Raw genomic sequence first — 22,896 nt, 5'->3', positions numbered from 1 at the left:
CAGAGTGCATTTGTGTCGTTTTTCCAGGTGTGGAGGAGCATACAAATGGTTTGAAAAACGTGAGATATTGAGTGACCACTGAGAAGGACAGGCGAACTCGTGTGCCAATGAGCTATCAGCACGGAGTAGAGCTTGACAGTGACACCATGTCGGTCTCCATTTGGCTGTCTGGCCCAATCGTGCAATATCCAGATTTGTGGGGCATTCGCATCCGAGTCCGCAGATCGTGGTCTAGTTGTTAACGTTGCTGCCCCTGGATCACGTGGTGCCGGTTCGATTCCCGGCCAAGTCGGTGATTTTCTCCGCTCGTGGTCTGGGTGTGTGTTATCCTCATCATCTGTTCATCATCATTCAGGAAATGGCATACAAACGCTTGCGGATGTTCACCGCTTTTCTATTCTCGTACCCAAAAATTCAATTACAGCACGTTGCTTGTGATGAATGTCTTGCGTAAATGCCATTTATATGGTTTTCCATGGCTCTGCCATCAGTCAGAAGTGTTCATAACTTCGTAAACGTGAATGACAAACAACAAATTTGAAACACCTAAAGCGAGTTTCCTACGTACGGAGTGTTTGACTGTCATACACTGGTATCCAAAGTTTAAGCAACAAACAGCTTGTGTCTAATTCATACAAACTGCCAACAGACGTCCGTACAATCGTCTTCTGCTAGGAAATTAGCATTCCGGTCAACGGACTATCTATCAAACGGGGTAGTATTTCCCGGGTAGTCCACATCCACAATCGCTCTGTATACTGTCACCGACGGTGCAGTATGTCACAAAAAGACGCCTACCAGACACTCTGCGGTGGAGGGCCGCAAGGAGAATGGAAGCAGGGCAGTCGCAAACTGATCAGGCCCGATGGCTTAATGCAAGTCGTCCTGGTGGCTCTCGCATGAGGTAACAATTTGTAGAAACCGAAACAGTACCCCAAAGATCAGGGCAGGGCCAACCACGTGTGATATCAAAAAGAGAGGACCGTTATGTGGATGTAAGGGCAAGATGGTACCGCCTTAGCACTGCACGGCAATTGGCATCTGTCTTCGCAGCATCCTCAGGCTGTATTGTATCGAGACAGACGCTGCCCAGAAGGCTTCCGCAGACTGGCCTTTATTGACAGAGACCTGCTGTATGTCTACCTCTGATGCGTCTTCACAGAAGTGAACGTCTAGAGTGGAGTCGTCAACATGCCAGCTGGGCCGTCGAAGAGTGGGCCCATGGTCTTTTCACAGTTAGGTCCGATTTGGTCTAGAGAGTGATTCTCGATGGATTTCCATCAGCAGGGGACGTGGAACACGATTTCGGGACTCAAAGATTATAGTGAGAAGGAGCCCTAATGTTGGCGGCAGGGATTATGTTGACCATATGAACACCTCTTCATGAAACTGTATGGTGAATCGCCAAGGTTTAACTGGTTTCAGGTATCGTGACCCGATCTTGGGACCTCATGTGCGGTTGCTACGAGGTGGTGCGCGCCCAGACTTCGTATTGGTGGACGATAATGGTCGACCTAAATAGAACAAAAGAGATTGATGTAAGACGGGTTGCATCACTTAGGCATCCACCAACCACTCTCCAACACGTGCGAGCAGCTCTCCAGGAAGAATGGGTGTTTTTGCATCAACATGGGATTGATGATATCATTCACAGCATTTTCCGTCATCGTCAGACCCGTATTACTGCCAGAGGTGGTCACATGCCATACTGAGCATATAGTTGTCGAAATGTGTGTGCAAATCCGTTAAGTTGGAAAAACCGAAAAACATTTTTGTCTACCGTTAAACATATTGCAGTTGTTTGCGTATTCTTTACATTGTTTATGCTGTCTTGTGACAAAATAAACACAACCGTGCAAAATTTCAGCTTGTTGCATTAATTTTAAACAGCAGGGTAGGTACAAATGGAGGGGTGAATGGAGGACAACGAAACAAGCAAATAATCCTATGAAACGTATGTCTGGAAACAAATATTTTCCCTGGTATGACCCATGCACAAATGCAGCCTTGCCAATGCAACAACACTGTTGATGTCTAAAGTTCCGTTTATGCTGCTGCGTCGCTTTGGATGAAGTTCCTTATGGAGAAAATACGTAATGGTGCATGCATGATAGTGCACCGGCACACTTTGGTGAGGCTGTTCGGGAATACGTACACGAATCTTGGACAATAAGTGTATTGGTCGAGGCTCACCAATACCATGGCCTCCCAGGTCCTCCTTGTGAAGCGCGTTGATTTTTTTTCCTTTTTTGTGGGAATATCTAAAAGCTCTGGTGTATTCGAGTCCTGTTGATAGTGTCTATGAACTCCAGCAATGCGCTGTGGATGGTTGTCAATACATGCCGAACACGACGGGGATTTTTGAACATACACGGGCATTGGTGAGGAGATGTGATGAATATTGTCCTCACATGGAAGCTGGCCACGTGGAACACTTGTTGTAATGTGTCTGTTAGCATGCGCATATCTGTAGTTGTATTCTCAGGGTCCTCGGGGAATCTGTTATAACGCGTTCGTCTACTCAAGGCCGGCCTCTGTTCTAGGCGCTTCAGTCTGGAACCACGCTGCTGCTACGGTCGCAGGTTCGAATCCTGCCTCATGCATGAATGTGTGTGATGTTCTTAGGTTAGTTAGGTTTAAGTAGTTCTAAGTCTAGGAGACTGATGACCTCAGATGTTAAGCCCCATAGTGCTCAGAGCCTTTTGAACCATTTTTTCGTCTACTCAGTCGCAATGCAGTGTGTCCGGGCTAGAGGTATACACAAACAAATCCTTATAATGAAAGAACTCCTGTGATCCCCATCATTTCATGAACAGAAGTGAGTCGCATAGCGCATGCTGGACATATCGGCGGATTATGCAGTTCCTCAGATGCCTCCCAACGCCATTTTTCGAGCAGTATGTTGCTCGCTCGCCCCCCCCCCCCCCCCTCCTTACTGCCATGGAGATGCTAGAGTATTTCTCTATGAGACATTTCCTGAATGTTGGATCGGGAGGGAGGATCCCATTGCCTGGCCCCTCCGCTGGATTTCGGTCCATGGGGGTTTATCAAGAACATTGTTTCGGAAACAAAGGTGCGAGATCTGGTAGATTTGAGACAATTGATCAACGACGCAGTAGAGGCCATAACACCTGTCATGGTTATGAACATGTGGCGACAACTGGACTACCGTTTCGATATCTGTCAAGCTACAAATGGTGCCCACATTGACATGTACAAACATGCATAAAAACGCTTGATGTCTTGGGTACAACTATGGTCAAATAAAGTTATAAACCTTAATAGGTACTGAAATATAAAGAAATGTGTTAGTATAACTCTAGCCCGGATACCCCATACGTTCTATGGGGAAAAACCATTGATTTCAGAGTCTATTTTTATTAGGATTATTTGCTTCTTTCACTATCCTCTACTTGACCCTTTCGTTTTAGGGGCACTGTTTATTGTGAGTTAGCTTCCCGAAATGCATACTGGGTAAGTGCAACAGCACTATATGAGCAAAACTTTAGCCCTATTCCACTGGAGAAAGACATATACGGTAGGAATCTTAACGTTCGCTCAGGAGCAAAATAATCATTGGTCAAATTTCGACGAAGAATTTTATGAGATTTCTTTACAGTGCAAGTGAGATGTCGGAACTGATAGTTCGTACCCAGATCTTCCCAAATGAAATTTCATTTGTTCCAACACCAGCAACGTAAAATACAACAATAAATGACAGACTTCAGCAGAAGTCTACCCAGTGCTCTTCGAACAGTGGAAAAAAAAATATACAAATAACCCTAGTGATGATAAAACGTTTGCTAGTCACAACCCTTCTATGCCCAGAGATTTTGGTTCAAAGCCTGAATATGCCTATGAGGACAACAATAGCGCTGCTTCATCTACTCTGTTCACATGTCACTCACATCCCACATGCTGCGAGGAAGCCCTGGGATATCAGGGTCGCTAGTTCGGTTGCGTTCGTGTTCCTGGCAGTGGAACATGCGTCGTGCGTCCGCCTGTGCTTGAAAATTATCGCTGTTTGCTCGACACGACACGACACGTTACAGACAACGGGCGGTCCTCGTTTGCTGCGTATACAGATAGCTTCTCCCCTTCCACAGCGACTCACCCATACACACACACACACACACACACACACACACACACACACTCACACACACACACGAGCGGACGCGAGTGTGCCAGTTCTTCAGAACGAATGGATATTACTACGGGAGTAAACATTATGACCCACTGTGTCCTGCGATTGAAAAGTGCGCGTAATGTCGCTTCATAGAAGCTGACTTCAGAAATTAATATGAAAACTACGGCTGTCTCTGGAAATGCGCGAAGTGACGAAAACTTGTTTTCGTAAGCTGCAGATTGTTTAGAACTGTTAGCAGGCGTTAAGTCATGGAAGTGAAGCGATATGCAAGTATCGGTCGGTTGTATGGAAAGAACGCAGTGAGGTGGTTCCACATCAGGTGTGACAGAATGGCACAAAGCAGCTTTTGTGTTTGGATGTGCCCTTGACTGCACCGCGAATAAAGTTGCACAATTTGTTCGTGTGCTAGCGCGGACTGTGCAACGTGTCTACAGGGAACAGTGTACCAGTCATTGCATGCAGGTCTATCCCAACATTGAGGAAGGAAATGTATGCAGAGGGTATTTGGAGTCGGGGAGCTTGGTAAAGGTCACTGTTCACAACATTTTTCTTTTAACTTTGGTTTGAAGAGTCGTTAGGCGTCGAGAGCACCGACCAGCCAATGAAGGGCTTGACCCACAGTGAGTGGAGGGTGTATTTTAGGTCTATGGTGGTACTGTTATTTTCTAAGGGCGATATTCGTACTATTACTTGGGCCCACTCATTCGTGTTACCGTGGTGGTGTTATTTTCTAAGGGCGATATTCGTACTATTACTTGGGCCCACTCATTCGTGTTACCGTGAACATGAATCAGGATCCAGACTGAATTATCTCTCTGCAGCGGAGTGTGCGCTGATTTCAAACTTCCTGCCAGATTAAAACTGTGTGCCGGACCAAGTCCCAGGTTCGAGTCCCGGCCCGGCAGCACAGCTTTAATCTGCCATGAGCCAAGATCTTTATTTCAACATTATCGGTGATCAAGGAGTGTCCTCTCTTCCACATCTTCAGAAAGAGTATGCTATGGACACTCGCGTCTTCTAAGATAGCATCCGCCGCGTTCACAGGGCTCCACGTACAGGAGTAGAGAAAATATGGAAAAACCAAATCCCCAACACGTTACCAAGCCTCATACATTGATCTAAAACCGTTGGCAATCAAACCAGCTTCCACTCGTCTCGTAATGGATATACAGGCTGTCCCATTCATCTTGACCACCCTAAATAACTGTTTGTCAAAATGCAAATTACAAAATGTTTCAAGCAAATGTTGTTTAGCCACCAGGGGGATATCAATCAGCATGATTGCCTTCGTTGTAGCTATGTTTTTTTACAAAGATATGAACAGCGGTATGACTTTTTTAAATGGCACCTTGTATTTTTTATTCGGTAATCCGTTTCCTCTCCTAAAGACCTATTCAAAAATGTATCACAGTGTACCATTCACTGAAACACAACGTTATTAACTACATAACACAACATTAACGTTGACGCTCCCAGCGCTTAGTGCAGGTACTCGGGGTACTGGAACACATCCATGTGCTGACGTTGACACAGGACATAAGAAGAATTGCGTCAACCATCGTCAGTTGAAGAGTTGTTTGTGGAGAATGTACACCAATGAAGAGAAGACATTCTACTCATCTGTGGGGAATGTAAGTTAGCAGAACTGTAATTGCAATACTGTTTTCTTATGTACGGGTACATTTAGTACAGTACTTTAGTCCGTTTAAATACTGTTGTGTAGCGTAGGCATACAGTAAAGGCTCTCCTTCCTACAAACTTCATCGTCATAACGTTTGTTTCATTGTTGTTGAAAGTAGGCGAAACGCTACGCAGGCAACGGAACCGTACAGAGAGCTATATCCTGACAAGAACCCACCTTCCCGACGGATGTTTTCTCGTCTTGCTGCGACGTTTCAGGAAATGGGAAGTTTCAACCACGACAATGCAATCGTCGTAGCACTCGCACAGACGAAGCTTCCGAAGTTACTGTTCTCGCTTCCGTTGCTATGAATCCACATGTGAGCACACGACAGCTTGAACACGAGATTGGCATTCCTTAAACCTGTGTACATCATATTCTTACACGTCACCGGTTTCATCTTTACCACGTACACCTACATCAAGAACTGCATGGGAATGATTTCCAGAATCGTGTACAGTTCGGTCAGTGGGCACAGCAGCAAATCCTCGCCAACCCGAACTTCTTCTGTAATGGTCTATTTACCGGTGAATGTTCTTTCTCAAACAAAAGACAGGTAAATACAAGGAACATGCACTATCAGTCCAACGACAACCGACGGTGGCTTAGACAGGTGGAACATCAGCGTCAATGGAGAGTTAACGTCTGGTGTGGGATGCTTGGTACTACAATTATTGGCCCTTATTTCATCAATGATAGTCTAACCGGTACACATATGACAACTTGCTCAGACGAATTCTTCCTCCCCTTCTGGATGAAGTGCCGCTAAGAACCATAATGCTTATGTGGTATCAACACGATGGATGACCAGCAAACAGTGCCCTGCGTTCACATCGTGTTCTGAACCGAAGGTATCCTGCCTGATGGACTGGTCGAGGAGGAACAGTTACTTGGCCTGGTAGGTCTCCTGATTTAAATCCGCTGGACTTTTTTCTTTGGGGATGCAATAAAGACGCTGTCTATCGAGATATTCCAACAACGCTAGACGGCATGCAGGAACATATCGTGCTTGCTTGTAATTCTCTTCAGCAGGCAACACTGGAAGCAATAAATAATTCTTTCATTCAACGCGGGCACCGATGTATCGGTGTCAGGGGTCACCACTTTGGGCAACTTAGAGTGTTATAGTTCGGGGTAATGGTAAAGGAGAGTCAAAGTCAATTTTGTGTTATCTTTTTATGTGGTTTTCATTTGTTTTCTGACAACTCCAGCAAGTGGACGAGATTGTAATCCCGGGCCCGAAGTCAATGTTGTGTTAAGTAATTAATAACGGTGTGTTTCAGTGAATGGTACACTGTGATACATTTTTGAATAGATCTTTAGGAGAGGAAATGAATTACCGAATAAAAAGTCATACCGCTGTTGATATTGAGAGGCACCCACATGCCTTGCTCATACTGTGGCATCAAGCAGTCAGGCCTGCAAGATGAGTGGTCTGCCAAGCGAGTGGACTCATTCTTATTTATCGAGTAACATGAACTCTAGTGCTCACAATTAAGCTACAAGTTATGCTCCTGTTTGAATATTACGCAACGGAAACGCAATCTGACTATTAGTAATTTACACAACTCTGACTGTTCACTACGCACTGGCAATACCACATTTCCTTTCTTATTTAACGACTTTGATCAATACGTGGCCATCGCACTGAATATGAATGGCGCACACATAAATTCTGGGTATCGTGACAACATACTATTCGAAGGAAAAGGCAACCAATCTTTTTCTTTTCACTATCTTATTTATTCCGATAAATTCTATAACCTAAACACACAAATTCTATAACCTACAACAATAACACATGAGAAATTCCGCCCAGTGGGCATGGCTTTACATTGGTGATTCTCTATCTTATGGTCTCGTAATTATTTAACGCTACAGTGCACTTTCTGGATAGGATGGTGGATCCTTTTCTATATCTCACACTTCGACTCTCACACCCATCATTACGAAAATTTCCTCCAGACCGAGCGGTACAAAAAGGAACATGCATAACCCACTGCCTCCGAAACTATCTTGTTACTCTCCGATGCCAACCACACATACTTAAATTTCATGAAATACATCACACTGGCAACATACAATACAAAGAATAGTCACAACGTTGTAATCACACCAATTTCAGCTTTCCCACTTCAATTAGTATTTATCCCAGTTTCACACAACACTGCCCCACTTCGTAATTTTGCTTTCCTACTATGAACTCTGAGGATATATGCACGTCTTCCTGTGCAATGCAAGCCAAGTGGCGTTGCTGGATAGACGGCTGACTTACCTTGCTTCTCTCTCAGAGTATTCTCGTTTGAATCAAGCGTCACACGGAAACATATCACGCAAAGTAATATTAAGAACATATTCATCACACGCGCAAGTCCTCAACTGATACCATGGACGAGTACTTCTCTTTATCCTTTGTCTCATAAACAGATTGAGACTCACACAGTACTCACCACGTGGAAGCACTCGTCTCTAATTTCAAGTCCTGCACACGCCATTTCTTAAATATTTCCAACTTATAGTACACACGCTAGTAATTCAGCTTCACTTAAGCACTCAGAAGTATTTCAACTTATTGCTACACGTGGTTTCATTGTGAGCGTTGGTCACTTCCGAAGATTACTACGATCCCCTTAATATTACCTGCCTGACATTTAATTCTCCCCACAAAAGTTCCTGAAAGAGAGAAATTATTATTCCAAACTACTCTTAAGTATTTGACATGCATACCATGTCTCCACTCTTTTGTCTTTACAGAGCACACCTAAGACAGGTCTTACCAACACTAGATCCAGCGGCAGAGTGCTGAAACATGGCTGTTCTTCAGGTCATCTCGCACCTCTGTCGAGGTGGGGGAAGACCATGCTACCGTATTGGTCAGCCACATTTCAGGCGATCAAAGCTCCGGTAAGTTTCATCTCTTTGGTTCCACCAAAGGTGACCAAAGTATCGTCTCAAAGATGATCATATATTCACATTCACTGTCTGCGGTTAGCAGACGACCATACATTTATTCATTTCACAGATCTCACCAAACTGGATGTAGGAATTTATTTTGTGGGAGTGCACATGTGATCAATTAAAAAAATAAATTGTCATTCTTTCCCACCCTGGTATCCAGCTTCGCTGTATTAACTGAAATTGAGTTATTATTAGAAAAAAATATGTTGTACTGACAAGAATAACGAAGAATGTTGTACCTATTTTCAATGTCGGGCGATACTGTACCCTTTCAATATCGTTGTAAAAAAATAAAAAAAAAATAAAAAAGGGCAATCATGCTGATTGATGTCCCGATGACGGCTAAATAACATTTGCTTGAAACATTTTGTAATTTGTATCTGGACAAACAGTTATTTAGGGTGGTCAAGGTAAATGGGACTTCCTGTATACAGGTCCCATACGGGAATCTTTTAACGTCCTTCCGGAAAAATATTGGAAATTTGTGACAACGATGAGTGAGTGAGTCGTATAGCAATCACCCGCCCTTGTCTCGAAAGGAGACCACAATGGCTCGATAATACTGAGGTCTCGTGAGTGTGGTGGCCAAGGGAGAGACGCCAATTCACGCTCATGTTCAGAAACCGTCCTGGACGATGCGAGGTGTCGTCTTGCAACACACCCCCACTGCCGAACAAATATTGTACCATTGGATGGATATAATCAGCCAAAATCATCACACCATCCTTAGCAGGAATGTGACCATATAGAGTAAACATGTGGACCATTGAGTACGACGATAGGCCAGCCAAAATCATCAAAGAATCCCCGCCAGGTTTCACTCTTGGGACGTAAACTTCGCCAGAAGTCGGAAACAATGTGCAACAGCACTCTTCCGACCAAATGGCAATCTTCCATTTCTCCACAGTCCACGTTTTATGGCTCCAGCACCACGTTGTCTTGTTACAGGCATTTGCGTCACTACTGAGTGGTTTTGGAACTACTTCGGGCCCTGCGCAATTCCCAGCTTATGGGGCTCCCTTCGCGTTGTTTTGATGCTGACGGATTCGCGAGTCCGACTCAGTTCTGCAGCGACTTTTGCAGCTGCCGTTCTATTTTTTGTCGCAATGCTCTTCAGTGGCCGTCTGTCACGATCTCTCACCAGGAACTGTCGTCGGCGTTGCGGCTTAGCTGATGACGTTTCTCCACCTTCCCTGTATGCGGTCAATCTTCGAAACAGTCCTCTTGAAACACTAAATATTTCGGCTACATTGGTGACGGAAGCACCCACTATATGAATAACAACAATTTACCTACGTACGGCTTCACTTAGCTTCCAACTACATAGTACACTGTTCTGAACACGGATGACGTCAATAACATACTGAGGCCACGGTACAGGAGCCGTTGGTCAAACACAACAGCCAACAGCGCCACCAGCAGGCTTAGGAAGCACTAACCATGCGTTTCTCGCGATCTTCCTGTGTTTTTGTGCAACCGCTGTATGTATTTCCAGTCTGAGAACACACACGCACCCTATCGCACATCGGGTGGCCCACTAAATCACTTGATCTTAAGCCTCTAGAAAATATGTGAAATGTTGTACCCACGTGCACGCGATTTGGTGGCTCCACTGGATCTAAGCATATAGTACGTACCTGGAGAAGGTTGTGGGCTTTGGGCTTCCTTCTTCGGCAAATTTTCTCCATTTTCAAAAGTAGAGGGGATGTAACACGGTACTATCTTCAGCCAACCTACCGGAGGGACGAATTTTTTGTCCAGTGTGTTTAGTTACTTTTCCAGTTGAGTATAGTGATATTTCACTCTTTGCCTATTGTGAAGACGACAAGAGCTAAGAATGTCTACTTTCGCTAACTGTTGCGCCTTTGTACTAGATTTAAATAAACGATTCAAAAAATGGTTCATATGGTTCTGAGCACTATGAGACTTAACATATGAGGTCATCAGTCCCCTAGAACGTAGAACTATGTAAACCTAACTAACCTATGGACATCACACAGTCGGTCGGTGTGCCGTGCGGTTCTAGGCGCTTCAGTCTGGAACAGCGTGACCGCTACGGTCGCAGGTTCGAATCCTGCCTCGGGCATGGATGTGTGTGATGTCCTTAGGTTAGTTAGGTTTAAGTAGTTCTAAGTTCTAGGGGACTGATGACCACAGATGTTAAGTCCCATAGTGCTCAGAGCTATTTTTTTGACATCACACACATCCATGCCCGGGGCAGGATTCGAACCTGCGACAGTAGCGGTCGCGCGGTTCCAGACTTAAGCGCCTAGAACCACGCGGCTGCGCCGACCGGCCCATAAACTATTCAAACGTTACATTTAAACTAGCTGCAACGCGTGCTGCCTCACTGCGGTTTCGTTTTCTTATGGTTCAAAAGTATATTTGTGTGAGCCCAGTACTGCTATACAGCTAACAATGTCTGTCGCATATTATTAGGATACATGAGAAATACTGTAAGTGCTATAGAAGTCATGTTTAGCTATGACGTTAATGCCTACTAACATCGGATGGAATAACTTTTTTGAATGAACGGCAGTCTTGTGAATAAACATTACAGTACTAGCCTTTACCTTTGTGCAAATATCCAGTTTTCTTTTCTTTTTCACACTATACTACATCGCGTACTGACCAGATGGATAACCGCCCGCGTTAGCGTGCCGCTTCCGGGATTCTGTGAGGCGCTCCGGCCCCGGATCGAATCCGCCCGGCAGATTACCGACGAGGGCCGGTGTGCCTGGATGTTGTTTTCAGCAGCTTTCCACATCTGACTAGGCGAATGCTGGGCTGATACCCAAGTAAGAACTCTGTTACACGATTCGCAAACGTTTAGAAGAACCTCACACTACATGCAGAGAGCTGGGGTACACACATTCCATGCCCACGGAAGGGGAAAGTGGTAGGGGGATGGTGTAAGGGGTTGCAGATAGGGCATCCGGCCACCCTCTACCACTCATATGGCCAAATCCAGGTTAACATGACGACCCTGTGAAAATACGGGTTAAAGCTAGGAAAAGAAGAATACTATATCGCATACTAACGGTGTGCCCTTTTAATAAAATGATTTGCTTCTGTAACTTGTACAATACCGCCTTCCATAATCCTGATATCATTTGGCTGTCCACTCACTTACTGAGGTTGTTATACAAAATGAATCATAATTCGAAACCAACAGTAAATTCATAGATATGATTCTAGCAGGAGAAATGATTTACACATCCTACATTCCGCCTTAGTGTGGCACGGAAAGGAGTGGGGTATTCAGCATAAAAATCTTGGTTCAGCTACATAGTGGTGTAAAAAATTCAATAGGTAATGCATCTAAATTCAACACCAACTGGAAATGATGTATCTGCTGGACAACTCCTCCTACACTACAGAAGAATATCTGAATGTTGTATCATGGCGTGTGTGTGTGTGTGTGTGTGTGTGTGTGTGTGTGTGTGTGTGTGTGTGTGTGTGTGAGAGAGAATCATACACAGGTTGATTCCGTAATGATATTACAACCTTTCAGGGATGATGGCGAAGGGTAAATGTATCAATTTGAGGTAAAGGACCCTGTTTCGGAAACGACAGACTCGAAAGTTATAACTGAAAGTCGTTCTGACACGTCTGTCAGAGGAAGACGTATATAGTGTTTATCCAGGTTCTTGGAGCATATTCCACTTGTTGTCCATCAACGGATTTGGTTTCAACATGATGGACCTCACCTCACTCCCGACGGAGTGTTCGTCAACATCTGGATCAGACATTCCCTGAAGAGTGGAGGGGAAGAGGAGGACCTATTTCGTTCACCAGCGCGTTCAGCTGATGTCAGCCTACTCAATCTCTTCTTATGGGACCAAGTGAGAGGTCTTGTGTGTGAGATGGCTGTCGAGACTGAAGAGGATTTCCTGCCACGAATTTGCGCTGCTTGTGGCATTGTTCAAACGGCAATGGGGATATTGGAACGGTTAAGATGTAGCTTTGTGCGGCGATGTCATGAATCCACTGATTCTGGGGGAAGCCATTTTGAACGCCTGTTGTAAATGTAGCATGTTGTGAAACTTGTACACGTACCTAGAATCCATTATTACTCTAGAGTATAATTAGGATTTTCGATCTCTCCACATCAAGTTACGTGGTCCGTTGCTAGTTCATCGAGAGGGGCGACTATCGGAGGGTTTTGGGGGAGGAGGGGGGTGCACTCAGCGGGAATTCTGTACGTTATGATCATGGTTCCGAAGCTGGAGCCCTTGGTTTGAGCGCCGCACGAGGCTAAGGTGGAACTTGAGTACATTTTTTCTTAGAACTTTCGACTCGTCCATTTCCGGACCGGGGTCCCTTGACTCAAATTCATGCGTGTGTCCATCATCGCCTCAGAGTTTGTAACATCATCACGGAATCAGCCTGTATACGTTTAGCATGTGATATTTTTCATTGAGAAAGCGTACTATGCTTGTGAACTTTCTCGTTGCACATCGTATCATAATGACAGGTCAGAATAATGACCCGTGGAACATGCTAATAACCAAACGAAACATGTAGCACTACTATTGTATGAGCGTTACTGCCAAATTTGAAAATACAGGAAATTTTCACTTATCTGGATCAATATGGACCCGTGACTGCACGGTTAACAGAAAATACAGACAATCCAAAACACACCTTTCTTTAACCGAGTACTTCTGTTTTCTGTCTTTATAAAACATGCTACACGTCACATTTAATAGCCCATTATGTATGTGTTATTCACCAGAAACCGACAACTTACCTATAAAGTTTCACTTATAACCAGTGTACTTCATATCACGCGCTGTCGGAAAACATCGCCCAACTTTTTCTGTTTTTGCTTCTCATTCATTTTAACCCTAACGACGGTTCTCATTTTTCGCATTACTATAGCTCTAATGACGGACCAACGTATTTCAGTGCCTCGAAGTATATGATGCAGGGTTCCTCGATCAAGTCGTTTCGCTCTTTTTATCTACCGAGCACACACAATTCATTACATCCACCTCATCCAACTGCTCATCCCCTCGCGGATATTTACTGTATCTACGACTCCACAACCAGAAACTTGCACCGAACGTTCGGACAGATGAGAACCTGTGTCACATTCCCCACTGCTTTGAGCTGTTGTGGTTATCTTCCCGTTGCCCAAGCGTTACATATTCCGTACATTGCATCGGACACGTTGAGGAATTTCCATAAACTGAGAATGTCTGAATCTCCTTGTTCAGGCTATTTCGTAAGACTCGACATGTAATGTTTCACAGTCGCGATCACTGGCTGTATGACTGAAGTAACAATGTGGAAGGAAGCTCAAATAAGTGATTCCGTCATGCGAAACAAGCATATCTTCCGCAAGAATAAGGTACGTTGTGTATTAAAAAAAGCACAGCATGAACATAAATACACTCCTGGAAATGGAAAAAAGAACACATTGACACCGGTGTGTCAGACCCACCATACTTGCTCCGGACACTGCGAGAGGGCTGTACAAGCAATGATCACACGCACGGCACAGCGGACACACCAGTAACCGCGGTGTTGGCCGTCGAATGGCGCTAGCTGCGCAGCATTTGTGCACCGCCGCCGTCAGTGTCAGCCAGTTTGCCGTGGCATACAGAGCTCCATCGCAGTCTTTAACACTGGTAGCATGCCGCGACAGCGTGGAGAACCGTATGTGCAGTTGACGGACTTTGAGCGAGGGCGTATAGTGGGCATGCGGGAGGCCGGGTGGACGTACCGCCGAATTGCTCAACACGTGGGGCGTGAGGTCTCCACAGTACATCGATGTTGTCGCCAGTGGTCGGCGGAAGGTGCACGTGCCCGTCGACCTGGGACCGGACCGCAGCGACGCACGGATGCACGCCAAGACCGTAGGATCCTACGCAGTGCCGTAGGGGACCGCACCGCCACTTCCCAGCAAATTAGGGACACTGTTGCTCCTGGGGTATCGGCGAGGACCATTCGCAACCGTCTCCATGAAGCTGGGCTACGGTCCCGCACACCGTTAGGCCGTCTTCCGCTCACGCCCCAACATCGTGCAGCCCGCCTCCAGTGGTGTCGCGACAGGCGTGAATGGAGAGACGAATGGAGATGTGTCGTCTTCAGCGATGAGAGTCGCTTCTGCCTTGGTGCCAATGATGGTCGTATGCGTGTTTGGCGCCGTGTAGGTGAGCGCCACAATCAGGACTGCATACGACCGAGGCACACAGGGCCAACACCCGGCATCATGGTGTGGGGAGCGATCTCCTATACTGGCCGTACACCTCTGGTGATCGTCGAGGGGACACTGAATAGTGCACGGTACATCCAAACCGTCATCGAACCCATCGTTCTACCATTCCTAGACCGGCAAGGGAACTTGCTGTTCCAACAGGACAATGCACGTCCGCATGTATCCCGTGCCACCCAACGTGCTCTAGAAGGTGTAAGTCAACTACCCTGGCCAGCAAGATCTCCGGATCTGTCCCCCATTGAGCACGTTTGGGACTGGATGAAGCGTCGTCTCACGCGGTCAGCACGTCCAGCACGAACGCTGGTCCAACTGAGGCGCCAGGTGGAAATGGCATGGCAAGCCGTTCCACAGGACTACATCCAGCATCTCTACGATTATCTCCATGGAAGAATAGCAGCCTGCATTGCTGCGAAAGGTGGATATACACTGTACTAGTGCCGACATTGTGCATGCTCTGTTGCCTGTGTCTATGTGCCTGTGGTTCTGTCAGTGTGATCGTGTGATGTATCTGACCCCAGGAATGTGTCAATAAAGTTTCCCCTTCCTGGGACAATGAATTCACGGTGTTCTTATTTCAGTTTCCAGGAGTGTAGAACGAGGCCACTCTCCGAAGCCTTTCGTTACTAGTAGTGTGTCCGGTGATATGCGCTTCAGTCCGAAGACACTCTGTCTGCGTATACATATCCTTCCAGTATAGTCGAGTTCTAAAAGCATTGTAAATCCGTCGTGGAAGAAATCTCTTCTGTTAGATGTAATTGAAGAAATAACCGCACAAAACATCAGCTGTGCCTTTTGTTATCCGTATGCTCCTCGTCGTGAACAGCAATTTCTCGGATCCCATATCGATGTTTAAATCGAGTCAGTCATCCTGAGAAAGCAATAAATTTTCCTTGAATCTTCAGTGTTTCGTAGCACACTCCTACTTTATTAACATCGTATCTCAAACTGGAAGTACTGCTCTGCTTGTCCTCGGAAGCAGGGCTCAGTTATTCACCCAGTTTCGCGTAACTTTGTCTGATGCGATAGAAGAAGAAACAGGAGTCGAGTTAGTTGAGATAGGGGGATCCAGTATTAGAATTTAAAAGAACCTTGGAGGACTTAAGGGCAAAAAGGCATAACGATAGATAACATTCCATCAAAATTTCCAAAATCATTGGGGGAAGTGGCAACAAAACGACTGTACACATTGGTGTGTAGAATGTATGAGTCTAGCGACATACCATTTTACTTTCGGAGAGGCATCATCCACACAATTCCGAAGACGGAAAGAGCTAACAAGTGCGAGAATTATCGCGCAATCAGCTTAACAGCTCATGCATCCAAGTTGCTTATAAGAATAATATACAGAAGAATGGAAAAGAAAATTGATGATGTGCTAGATGACGAGCAGTTTGGCTTTAGGAGAGGTAAAGGCACGAGAGAGGCAATTGGGACGTTACTATTAATAATGGAAGCAAGACTAAAGAAAAATGAAGACACGTTCATAGAATTTGTCGACCTGGAAAAAGCGTTCGACAATGTAAAATTGTGGAAGATGTTCGAAATTCTGAGAAAAGAAGGGTAAAGCTATAGCGAGAGACGGTGACAATATGTCCAACAGCCAAGAGGGAATAAGAAGAGTGGACGCCCAAGAACGAAATGCTGCGATTAAAAAGGGCGTAAGACAAGGATGTAGCCTTTCGCCCCTACTGTTCAATCTGTACATCGAGGAAGCGACGTAGGAAATAAAAGAAAGGTTCAGGAGTGGAATTAAAATTGAAGATGATAGGATATCAATGGTACGATTCGCTGATGACATTGCCATCCTGAGGGAAAGTGAAGAATTACATGATGTGTTGAATGGAATGGTCTAACGAATACAGAATATGGACTGATAGTAAATCGAAGAAAGACGAAAGTAATGAGAAGTAGCAGAAATGAGGACAGGGATAAAATTAACATGATGATTGACGGTCACGAAGTAGATGAAATGAGGGAATTCTGCTACCTCGTTAGCAAGATAACAAATGACGGGCGGAGCAAGGAGGACATCAAAAGCAGACTAGCATTGGCAAAAAGAACATTCCTTGCCAAGGGAATCTACTAATATCAAATATCGGCCTTAATTTGAGGAAGAAATTTCTGAGAATGTACGTCTGGAAAACTGTGCTAGTGGAACATGGACTGTGGGAAAACCGAAACAGAAGAGAATCGAATCATCTGAGATGTGCTACAGACGAAAGCTGAAAATTAGATGGACTGATAAGGTAAGGAATGAGGAGGTTCTGCGCAGAATCGGAGAGGAAAGGAACATATCGAAAACACTGACAAGGGGAAGGGATAGGATGTTAGGACATCCGCTAAGACATCAAGGAATGACTTCCATTGTACTAGAGGGAGCTGTAGAGGGCAAAAACTTAAGACTGGAATACATTCAGCAAATAAATGAGGACGTAGGGCCGGCGGTTCTAGGCGCTACAGTCTGGCACCGCGCGACTTCTACAGTCGCAGGTTCGAATCCTGCCTCGGGTATGGATGTGTGTTACGTTCTTAGGTTAGTTAGGTTTAAGTAGTTCTAAGTTCTAGGGGACTGATGGCCTCAGAAGTTAAGTCCCATAGTGCTCAGAGCCGTTAGAACCATTTGATTTTTTTAGGACTGATGGCCTCAGAAGTTAAGTCCCATAGTTCTCAGAGCCGTTTGAACCATTTGATTTTTTTGGGACTGATGGCCTCAGAAGAAGAATTCACCAAATTGTTTGCTTTAACTTAGCGAAAACTGCATCTTACCTCAAGATATTTTCTCCTTCTGGATGTATTTAGGGTGACATATTTTGCTAGTTCGCGCTGTTAATGCTTCTGTTAGTCGATACGATTTGATTTAGCTTCATGCTGCACTGATGTCGACCATGATAGGCTTATGAAACTTGTTTTATCGTTCAGGTATTATCTATGGTTATTGTTTCCATTTGAAAATAAAAGTATACAAGGAGCACTCAACACGCACTCTTTGCGACTTCTGACGGAGTCGCCGCCGCCTCTTCCACATCCGGTTCAGCTCCATCCAGTCCACGTGTGCCCTCCCGTGGCAAAGCAGTTGTTGAGCTTGAGCGGCGCCCCGTGAAATGAGGTGTGGGCGCGCCCGGCTTCTGGCCCCTCCCCCAGGGCCGTTCTTCTCCGGCAGGATGTCTCCGGCACTTCCTCAGGCGGCGACCACGCCCTTCAGAGCGGAAGAAGCTTTGCAGGGGCCGCACACGGTTACGGCGGGATCAATTTTGGCACTCGCTGCGAAACACCGCCTCGTTTACTTTGCGTTACTCATTCTTTCGTTTACCGAGTCCGTTCCGCCTTTGGTGGTCTCGTAAGGAAAGGCATCCGAACAGTAGTTTTTAATTTTGTGCTTCTGTTGTTGGTGAATTTACCATTCAGGCTCAGGCTGCAACTTTATTTTCTTGTCTTTGCTCTGAGTTCATACGATAGCTGTGCTGCTGCTTTTGCTCTATCCTCCACATCATTTTCGCGTTTGTCGTTCTCTAGAGGTGAAACCCTAGCATACTTTATATTCTGCTTCGAAAGACGTCCCGTTACATCAGGGCTTCCAAGATGTTGGACCTCTCAGCGTCTCTTTAATCCACGTCGTGGTAGTCTTCTCGTTCCTGGAGTAATCAAGTATTTGTTCGATAGTCAAGTTTTGTCCATCCGTACAAGTGTCCAAGAAATATCAGTCTGCATTTCCTCATGGCCTGCGAGATCCTCACCACATTCTGGTACACTCTCGTTTGTTGTTCCAAAATTTCCAGCCTGCCTCAGACTTGACTGCAACCATGATTTTTCGTAGGATTCTCCTTTCCGGGATATCCAACTTCTCTAGCTTGTTGTTCATCGAGAGGCACAGTGCCTTAGTTTGGTATTCCAGAAGATGCACAGTTTGTTGCGAAATCTTTTAGTTAGCTCGTATGTTGTCCCCATTTTTGAGATTCCATCCCCAATCGCAGATTTTTGTAATCTATTTTCTTGTACGGTCTCACACAGGTAATGGTACTTTAGTTTCTTTACCACAGTAATCTGGCCTACCTGTGCTCCATGTAATTTCGCTCCATATTTGTCCTTTATCACGAATTTGGTCTTTTCTGTCCAGATTCAGCCGCGTTCTGTTGGCGATCCTTTCTAGTAGGTTGATCTGAATGGTTGCTTCCTCTGGGGCTTCCGCGAGTGTCGCAAAGTCATCCGCACAGGCCAGGCAGTGACTAATTCGTTCCGACTTTTCTCCTAATTCTTTTATTTTCAAGTTTCGATTTCCAAATTCTCACAGTCTTTTCTAGAATACAGTTAAACGGTAGGGCCGTAGTCCGTCACCTTGTTCCACGCCTGTCTTGATTGCACAGGGCCTGGGCAATTCTCCGTTGAACTTCACCTTGTAGGTTAGGCCTGTCACGGTCTCTCGGATTACGTACGCCAATTTGGGTTGCACTACGAATTCCCTGATGACCCCATCCAGGATCTCTCTTTCTACCGTGTCAAAAGTCTTTTTGAAGTAAACAGAAAACACCACCATTTTACTAGAACTCAGCATTCTGTGATGGATGATTGACTTCTAATTAAGGATTTGTTAGGCGCAAGAGCGGCCTCCCCGAAACCCTCCTCAATACGCCCCGAGTTGTTTATCTCTTACAACTAACTGGGGATTCTACTTGTTTGACATTTTATTAATCAACACTATAGGCCACAACAATTCCTGATCTCGCCTGTGTGCTCGTTTTGTCACCTGCTGTAAACTCTAGAGCCTTTTTTCAGGTATCTGGTGGGTGAAGGCTTTCCTGTTCATTCTGGAGATGATGAGCCAGTCTCCTCATAATCTTTCCAATTGGTTTATGGCCAATTCCTATGAGGATCGCTTAAGACTGTGCGATTTCCCGAGGACTGACAGTGTTTTCCAGCACTCGCTGGGGGGGGGGGGGGGGGGGGGGAAACTTGTAAAAGTCTTGTACAGAGTAGTGCAAACAAAAGATGACCAATGATCAATTTCTGTTCCTGAGGCTAATTGACTGAAAGGGATAAATGTTAAATAATTTCACGGAACGACTCAGAGCCCTCGAAATAGAGGACTGCGCCGGCAGCTCTCGGAGGAGTTAGAAGCCCAGTGGGTGGAGGTGGTTTTCAAGTATTGTGTGTACGAAGTCGGGAGTGAGTAACCATCAGTGTTGTGCCAACACGGAAAGCTTTGGAAAGTGTTGCCACGGAGGATTGCCATTAGACCATCCCGCTGCCTACAGACCGTAATGAGGTGAAGAAGAAAACAGCAAGGAAACCTCCGTGAGTTACTTTTAATCTTTCAGAGATTGTCTTCAGAGTTTCAGCACTGTTATGCTCTTTTTTGCCAACACTTTGCTCAGATCCTGTATGCTTCCCATCTCACTAGTTGTATTTACAGTAAACTGTCAGAAATTACGATTTTTGTTGAGTGTAAGGGTTTGTTGAACACAAGAGAGTGACCGTCTCTCTAGTTATCACGTAACAATGAGAGACCTCCACCGATATTTCGCAAGAAGATCAGTGGATGGCAGCGAGTATTCTGTACAATCACAAGTCATTTCTTTCCTTGATCTGTCAGTGAACGAGATAAGCAGAAAATGAATAACTGTACTCCTATCCGCGCCCTACCTTATTTTATCTTTCCGCGTAATCCCTATGTGAAGTATTCGATCGAGAAAATCCATACCATACACAGTTTCTGTCTAAATTTGCTCAACATTCTACTAGTACACCATCATCTTTCTTTCAACCATTTCGTTCTAACCATCTGATTATAATTTCAGCAGCCTGTCTGATTACTTTACACGTCCTCTGTTAGGCCGACTTGATAGTGATCACAGAAACATGTGCAGCGACGAAGAATTACCAGTACCATAGTTTAATTTTATCTGATACGTTTACTGTCCATACAGCTCATTAATGAGTCGTACTACTTCATACTGCCTCACATTACTCTTCCAAAAATAGTTTTTAGTAACTCCAGAACATTATAACAACTGCATTATGCCGGATTTTTCTTCTATTTATTTGCATTATATTGTACCTGCCCAGATTTAAATCGATGTAAAATTCATTGCAATACGTCGGACCTTGTCCAGATTTTGCTGATTTTCGTACTTACTGAGCGATGATGTTTTCCAGCAGATTACAGTATTTTTAGAGACCGATCTGAAAGTTTCTTGCTCTTTGTATTAAGACGTGTAAACCAAGAAATTAAGGTTGAGTACATGTAGTACAGCTTCTGATAATAGATGATAAATGAATGATTTCGTACCACAATTCGTAAGAACTCTACCTTAGTAGACCTTTTCGTTAACCTTTGCTTCACAGATTTTTACTTAGGTAAACATACGGAAAAACGTATTTTTTATTAACATTTGTTCTTTTGTGTTAAAACGATATATGCAGAAAGTAATCAAACGGTTAGTTAATTCCGAAGTGTGGAATATTGTTGTACGTAAACATGTTTTGCAGCTTCTAGCTATTTTTCTGATTGCTCCTCACAGGTATTTACTTTCGTATTTTCTGCCAAACATTTGTTCAAATGATTAACATTTTTTATTGGTAATATGCTAATATAATCTACTGTCACGCCATAAACCTGCAGTTAAAACATTCTACACAGGAACTACCGCTACTACAGAGAAGCGACGAGGCCTAAGAATTGTTATTCATTTCAGTTATCAGGCCTGTCTCTGATGGGAGAATTTAAGAATCTCACTTTCTATAACACGTGTTAAGTTTTCATTGCAGGTCTTGAACGCCGTATACACGTGACCAGTGGTGCGATTTGGCTTTAGGGGACGCACTCTTTGCCGTACGATAGTTAATATTCTACGTGAAGAACAAGTATATTCTACAGCAATTCTATTTTTACTTGAATATAAATGAGCTTACCCTAAACTCCTCCCGAATCCTCTTGTCTTCCTCTTCCCGCTGGCGGGCAAATTTCCTGTATAGATCATCCTCTTCTTTCCGGTGCTTCATCTCCAGTTGGGTCTGCTCATCCTTGTCCTGCAAACACACAACGAAACAATTATTTTCTGCCATGTTACTAAAAGGCTGCAAGCGTTTTTGTTGTGAATTTGCCTTCGTTTACTGTGTGGACACTTGTGTAAGACATAGATTTTATATATAATTAACAATGGCAATTTAAAAACAAATGCTAAAGGAAGGAAAACAGAAATACAATGTGTACTGAAACAAGTTTATTTATCTTATTTTCAAAAGTCATTGTTATTTAGTCAACCTTCGTTTGTCAACTTAAGTTAATTGTGTAATGCATTCTAGGCAGTTCGTGTCGATTCCATAATTATCGCTAAGCTGCAGAAGTAAGACTCGCTGATGTTTTATTACAGGGGAACTTCTGCCTCTGCGCCCATTCAGGGATATTTAAACACGTAAATAACATACCAGATCCTATGTACAGCTGCTTACCCTCCTGTCAAACGTTCGTTGTAAATTTCTTCAGCGATCTGCTCCGAATGTATTTAAGCATAAATAGCTCACAGATATCTTCCTCAAAACTATTTTTCTTCTACATGACTCATCGACTGCGTGATGATTATGGTCACGTTGTTTTCTGAAATGTGTTAAGTGTAAGGAACGGAATGCATACCGTAAAATCAGGAGTTTATAATAAAAATGATGTATCAACAAACGCACAAAATCAGAACCTTGAAGACAACAGCGAAGAACCTGGCATTATTTGCGGCTGAGACGATAAAAGCACAAAAAAACTGAGAATAACAGGAAAAGAAAAGAATAAAATCCTTTCGAAGTCACTAGGCTAAAAAAGGAGGTGAAAGGTAGGAACAAAGATCGAGGGAAAATCAGTATTGGAATCCGACGACAATATCACAAGGAATCATA

At 44.4% G+C, this 22,896-nt stretch overlaps 1 protein-coding gene across 1 annotated transcript in view; it reads right to left on the bottom strand.

Moving 5' to 3' along the window:
* Nucleotides 1-22,896, bottom strand: part of LOC126272476 (hillarin) — a 527,629-nt gene that overhangs the window by 85,578 nt on the left and 419,155 nt on the right. Inside the window, exon 2 of the mRNA XM_049975354.1 lies at nt 21,922-22,038. Coding sequence (XP_049831311.1) covers nt 21,922-22,038 — 117 coding nt within the window. The remainder of the gene's footprint in view (nt 1-21,921; nt 22,039-22,896) is intronic.

The sequence above is a fragment of the Schistocerca gregaria genome, chromosome 5 (assembly GCF_023897955.1).
Source record: "Schistocerca gregaria isolate iqSchGreg1 chromosome 5, iqSchGreg1.2, whole genome shotgun sequence".
NCBI lineage: Eukaryota > Metazoa > Arthropoda > Insecta > Orthoptera > Acrididae > Schistocerca > Schistocerca gregaria.
The sequence above is the reverse complement of the archived record's forward strand: the minus strand, read 5'-3'. Positions and strand labels throughout refer to the sequence as shown.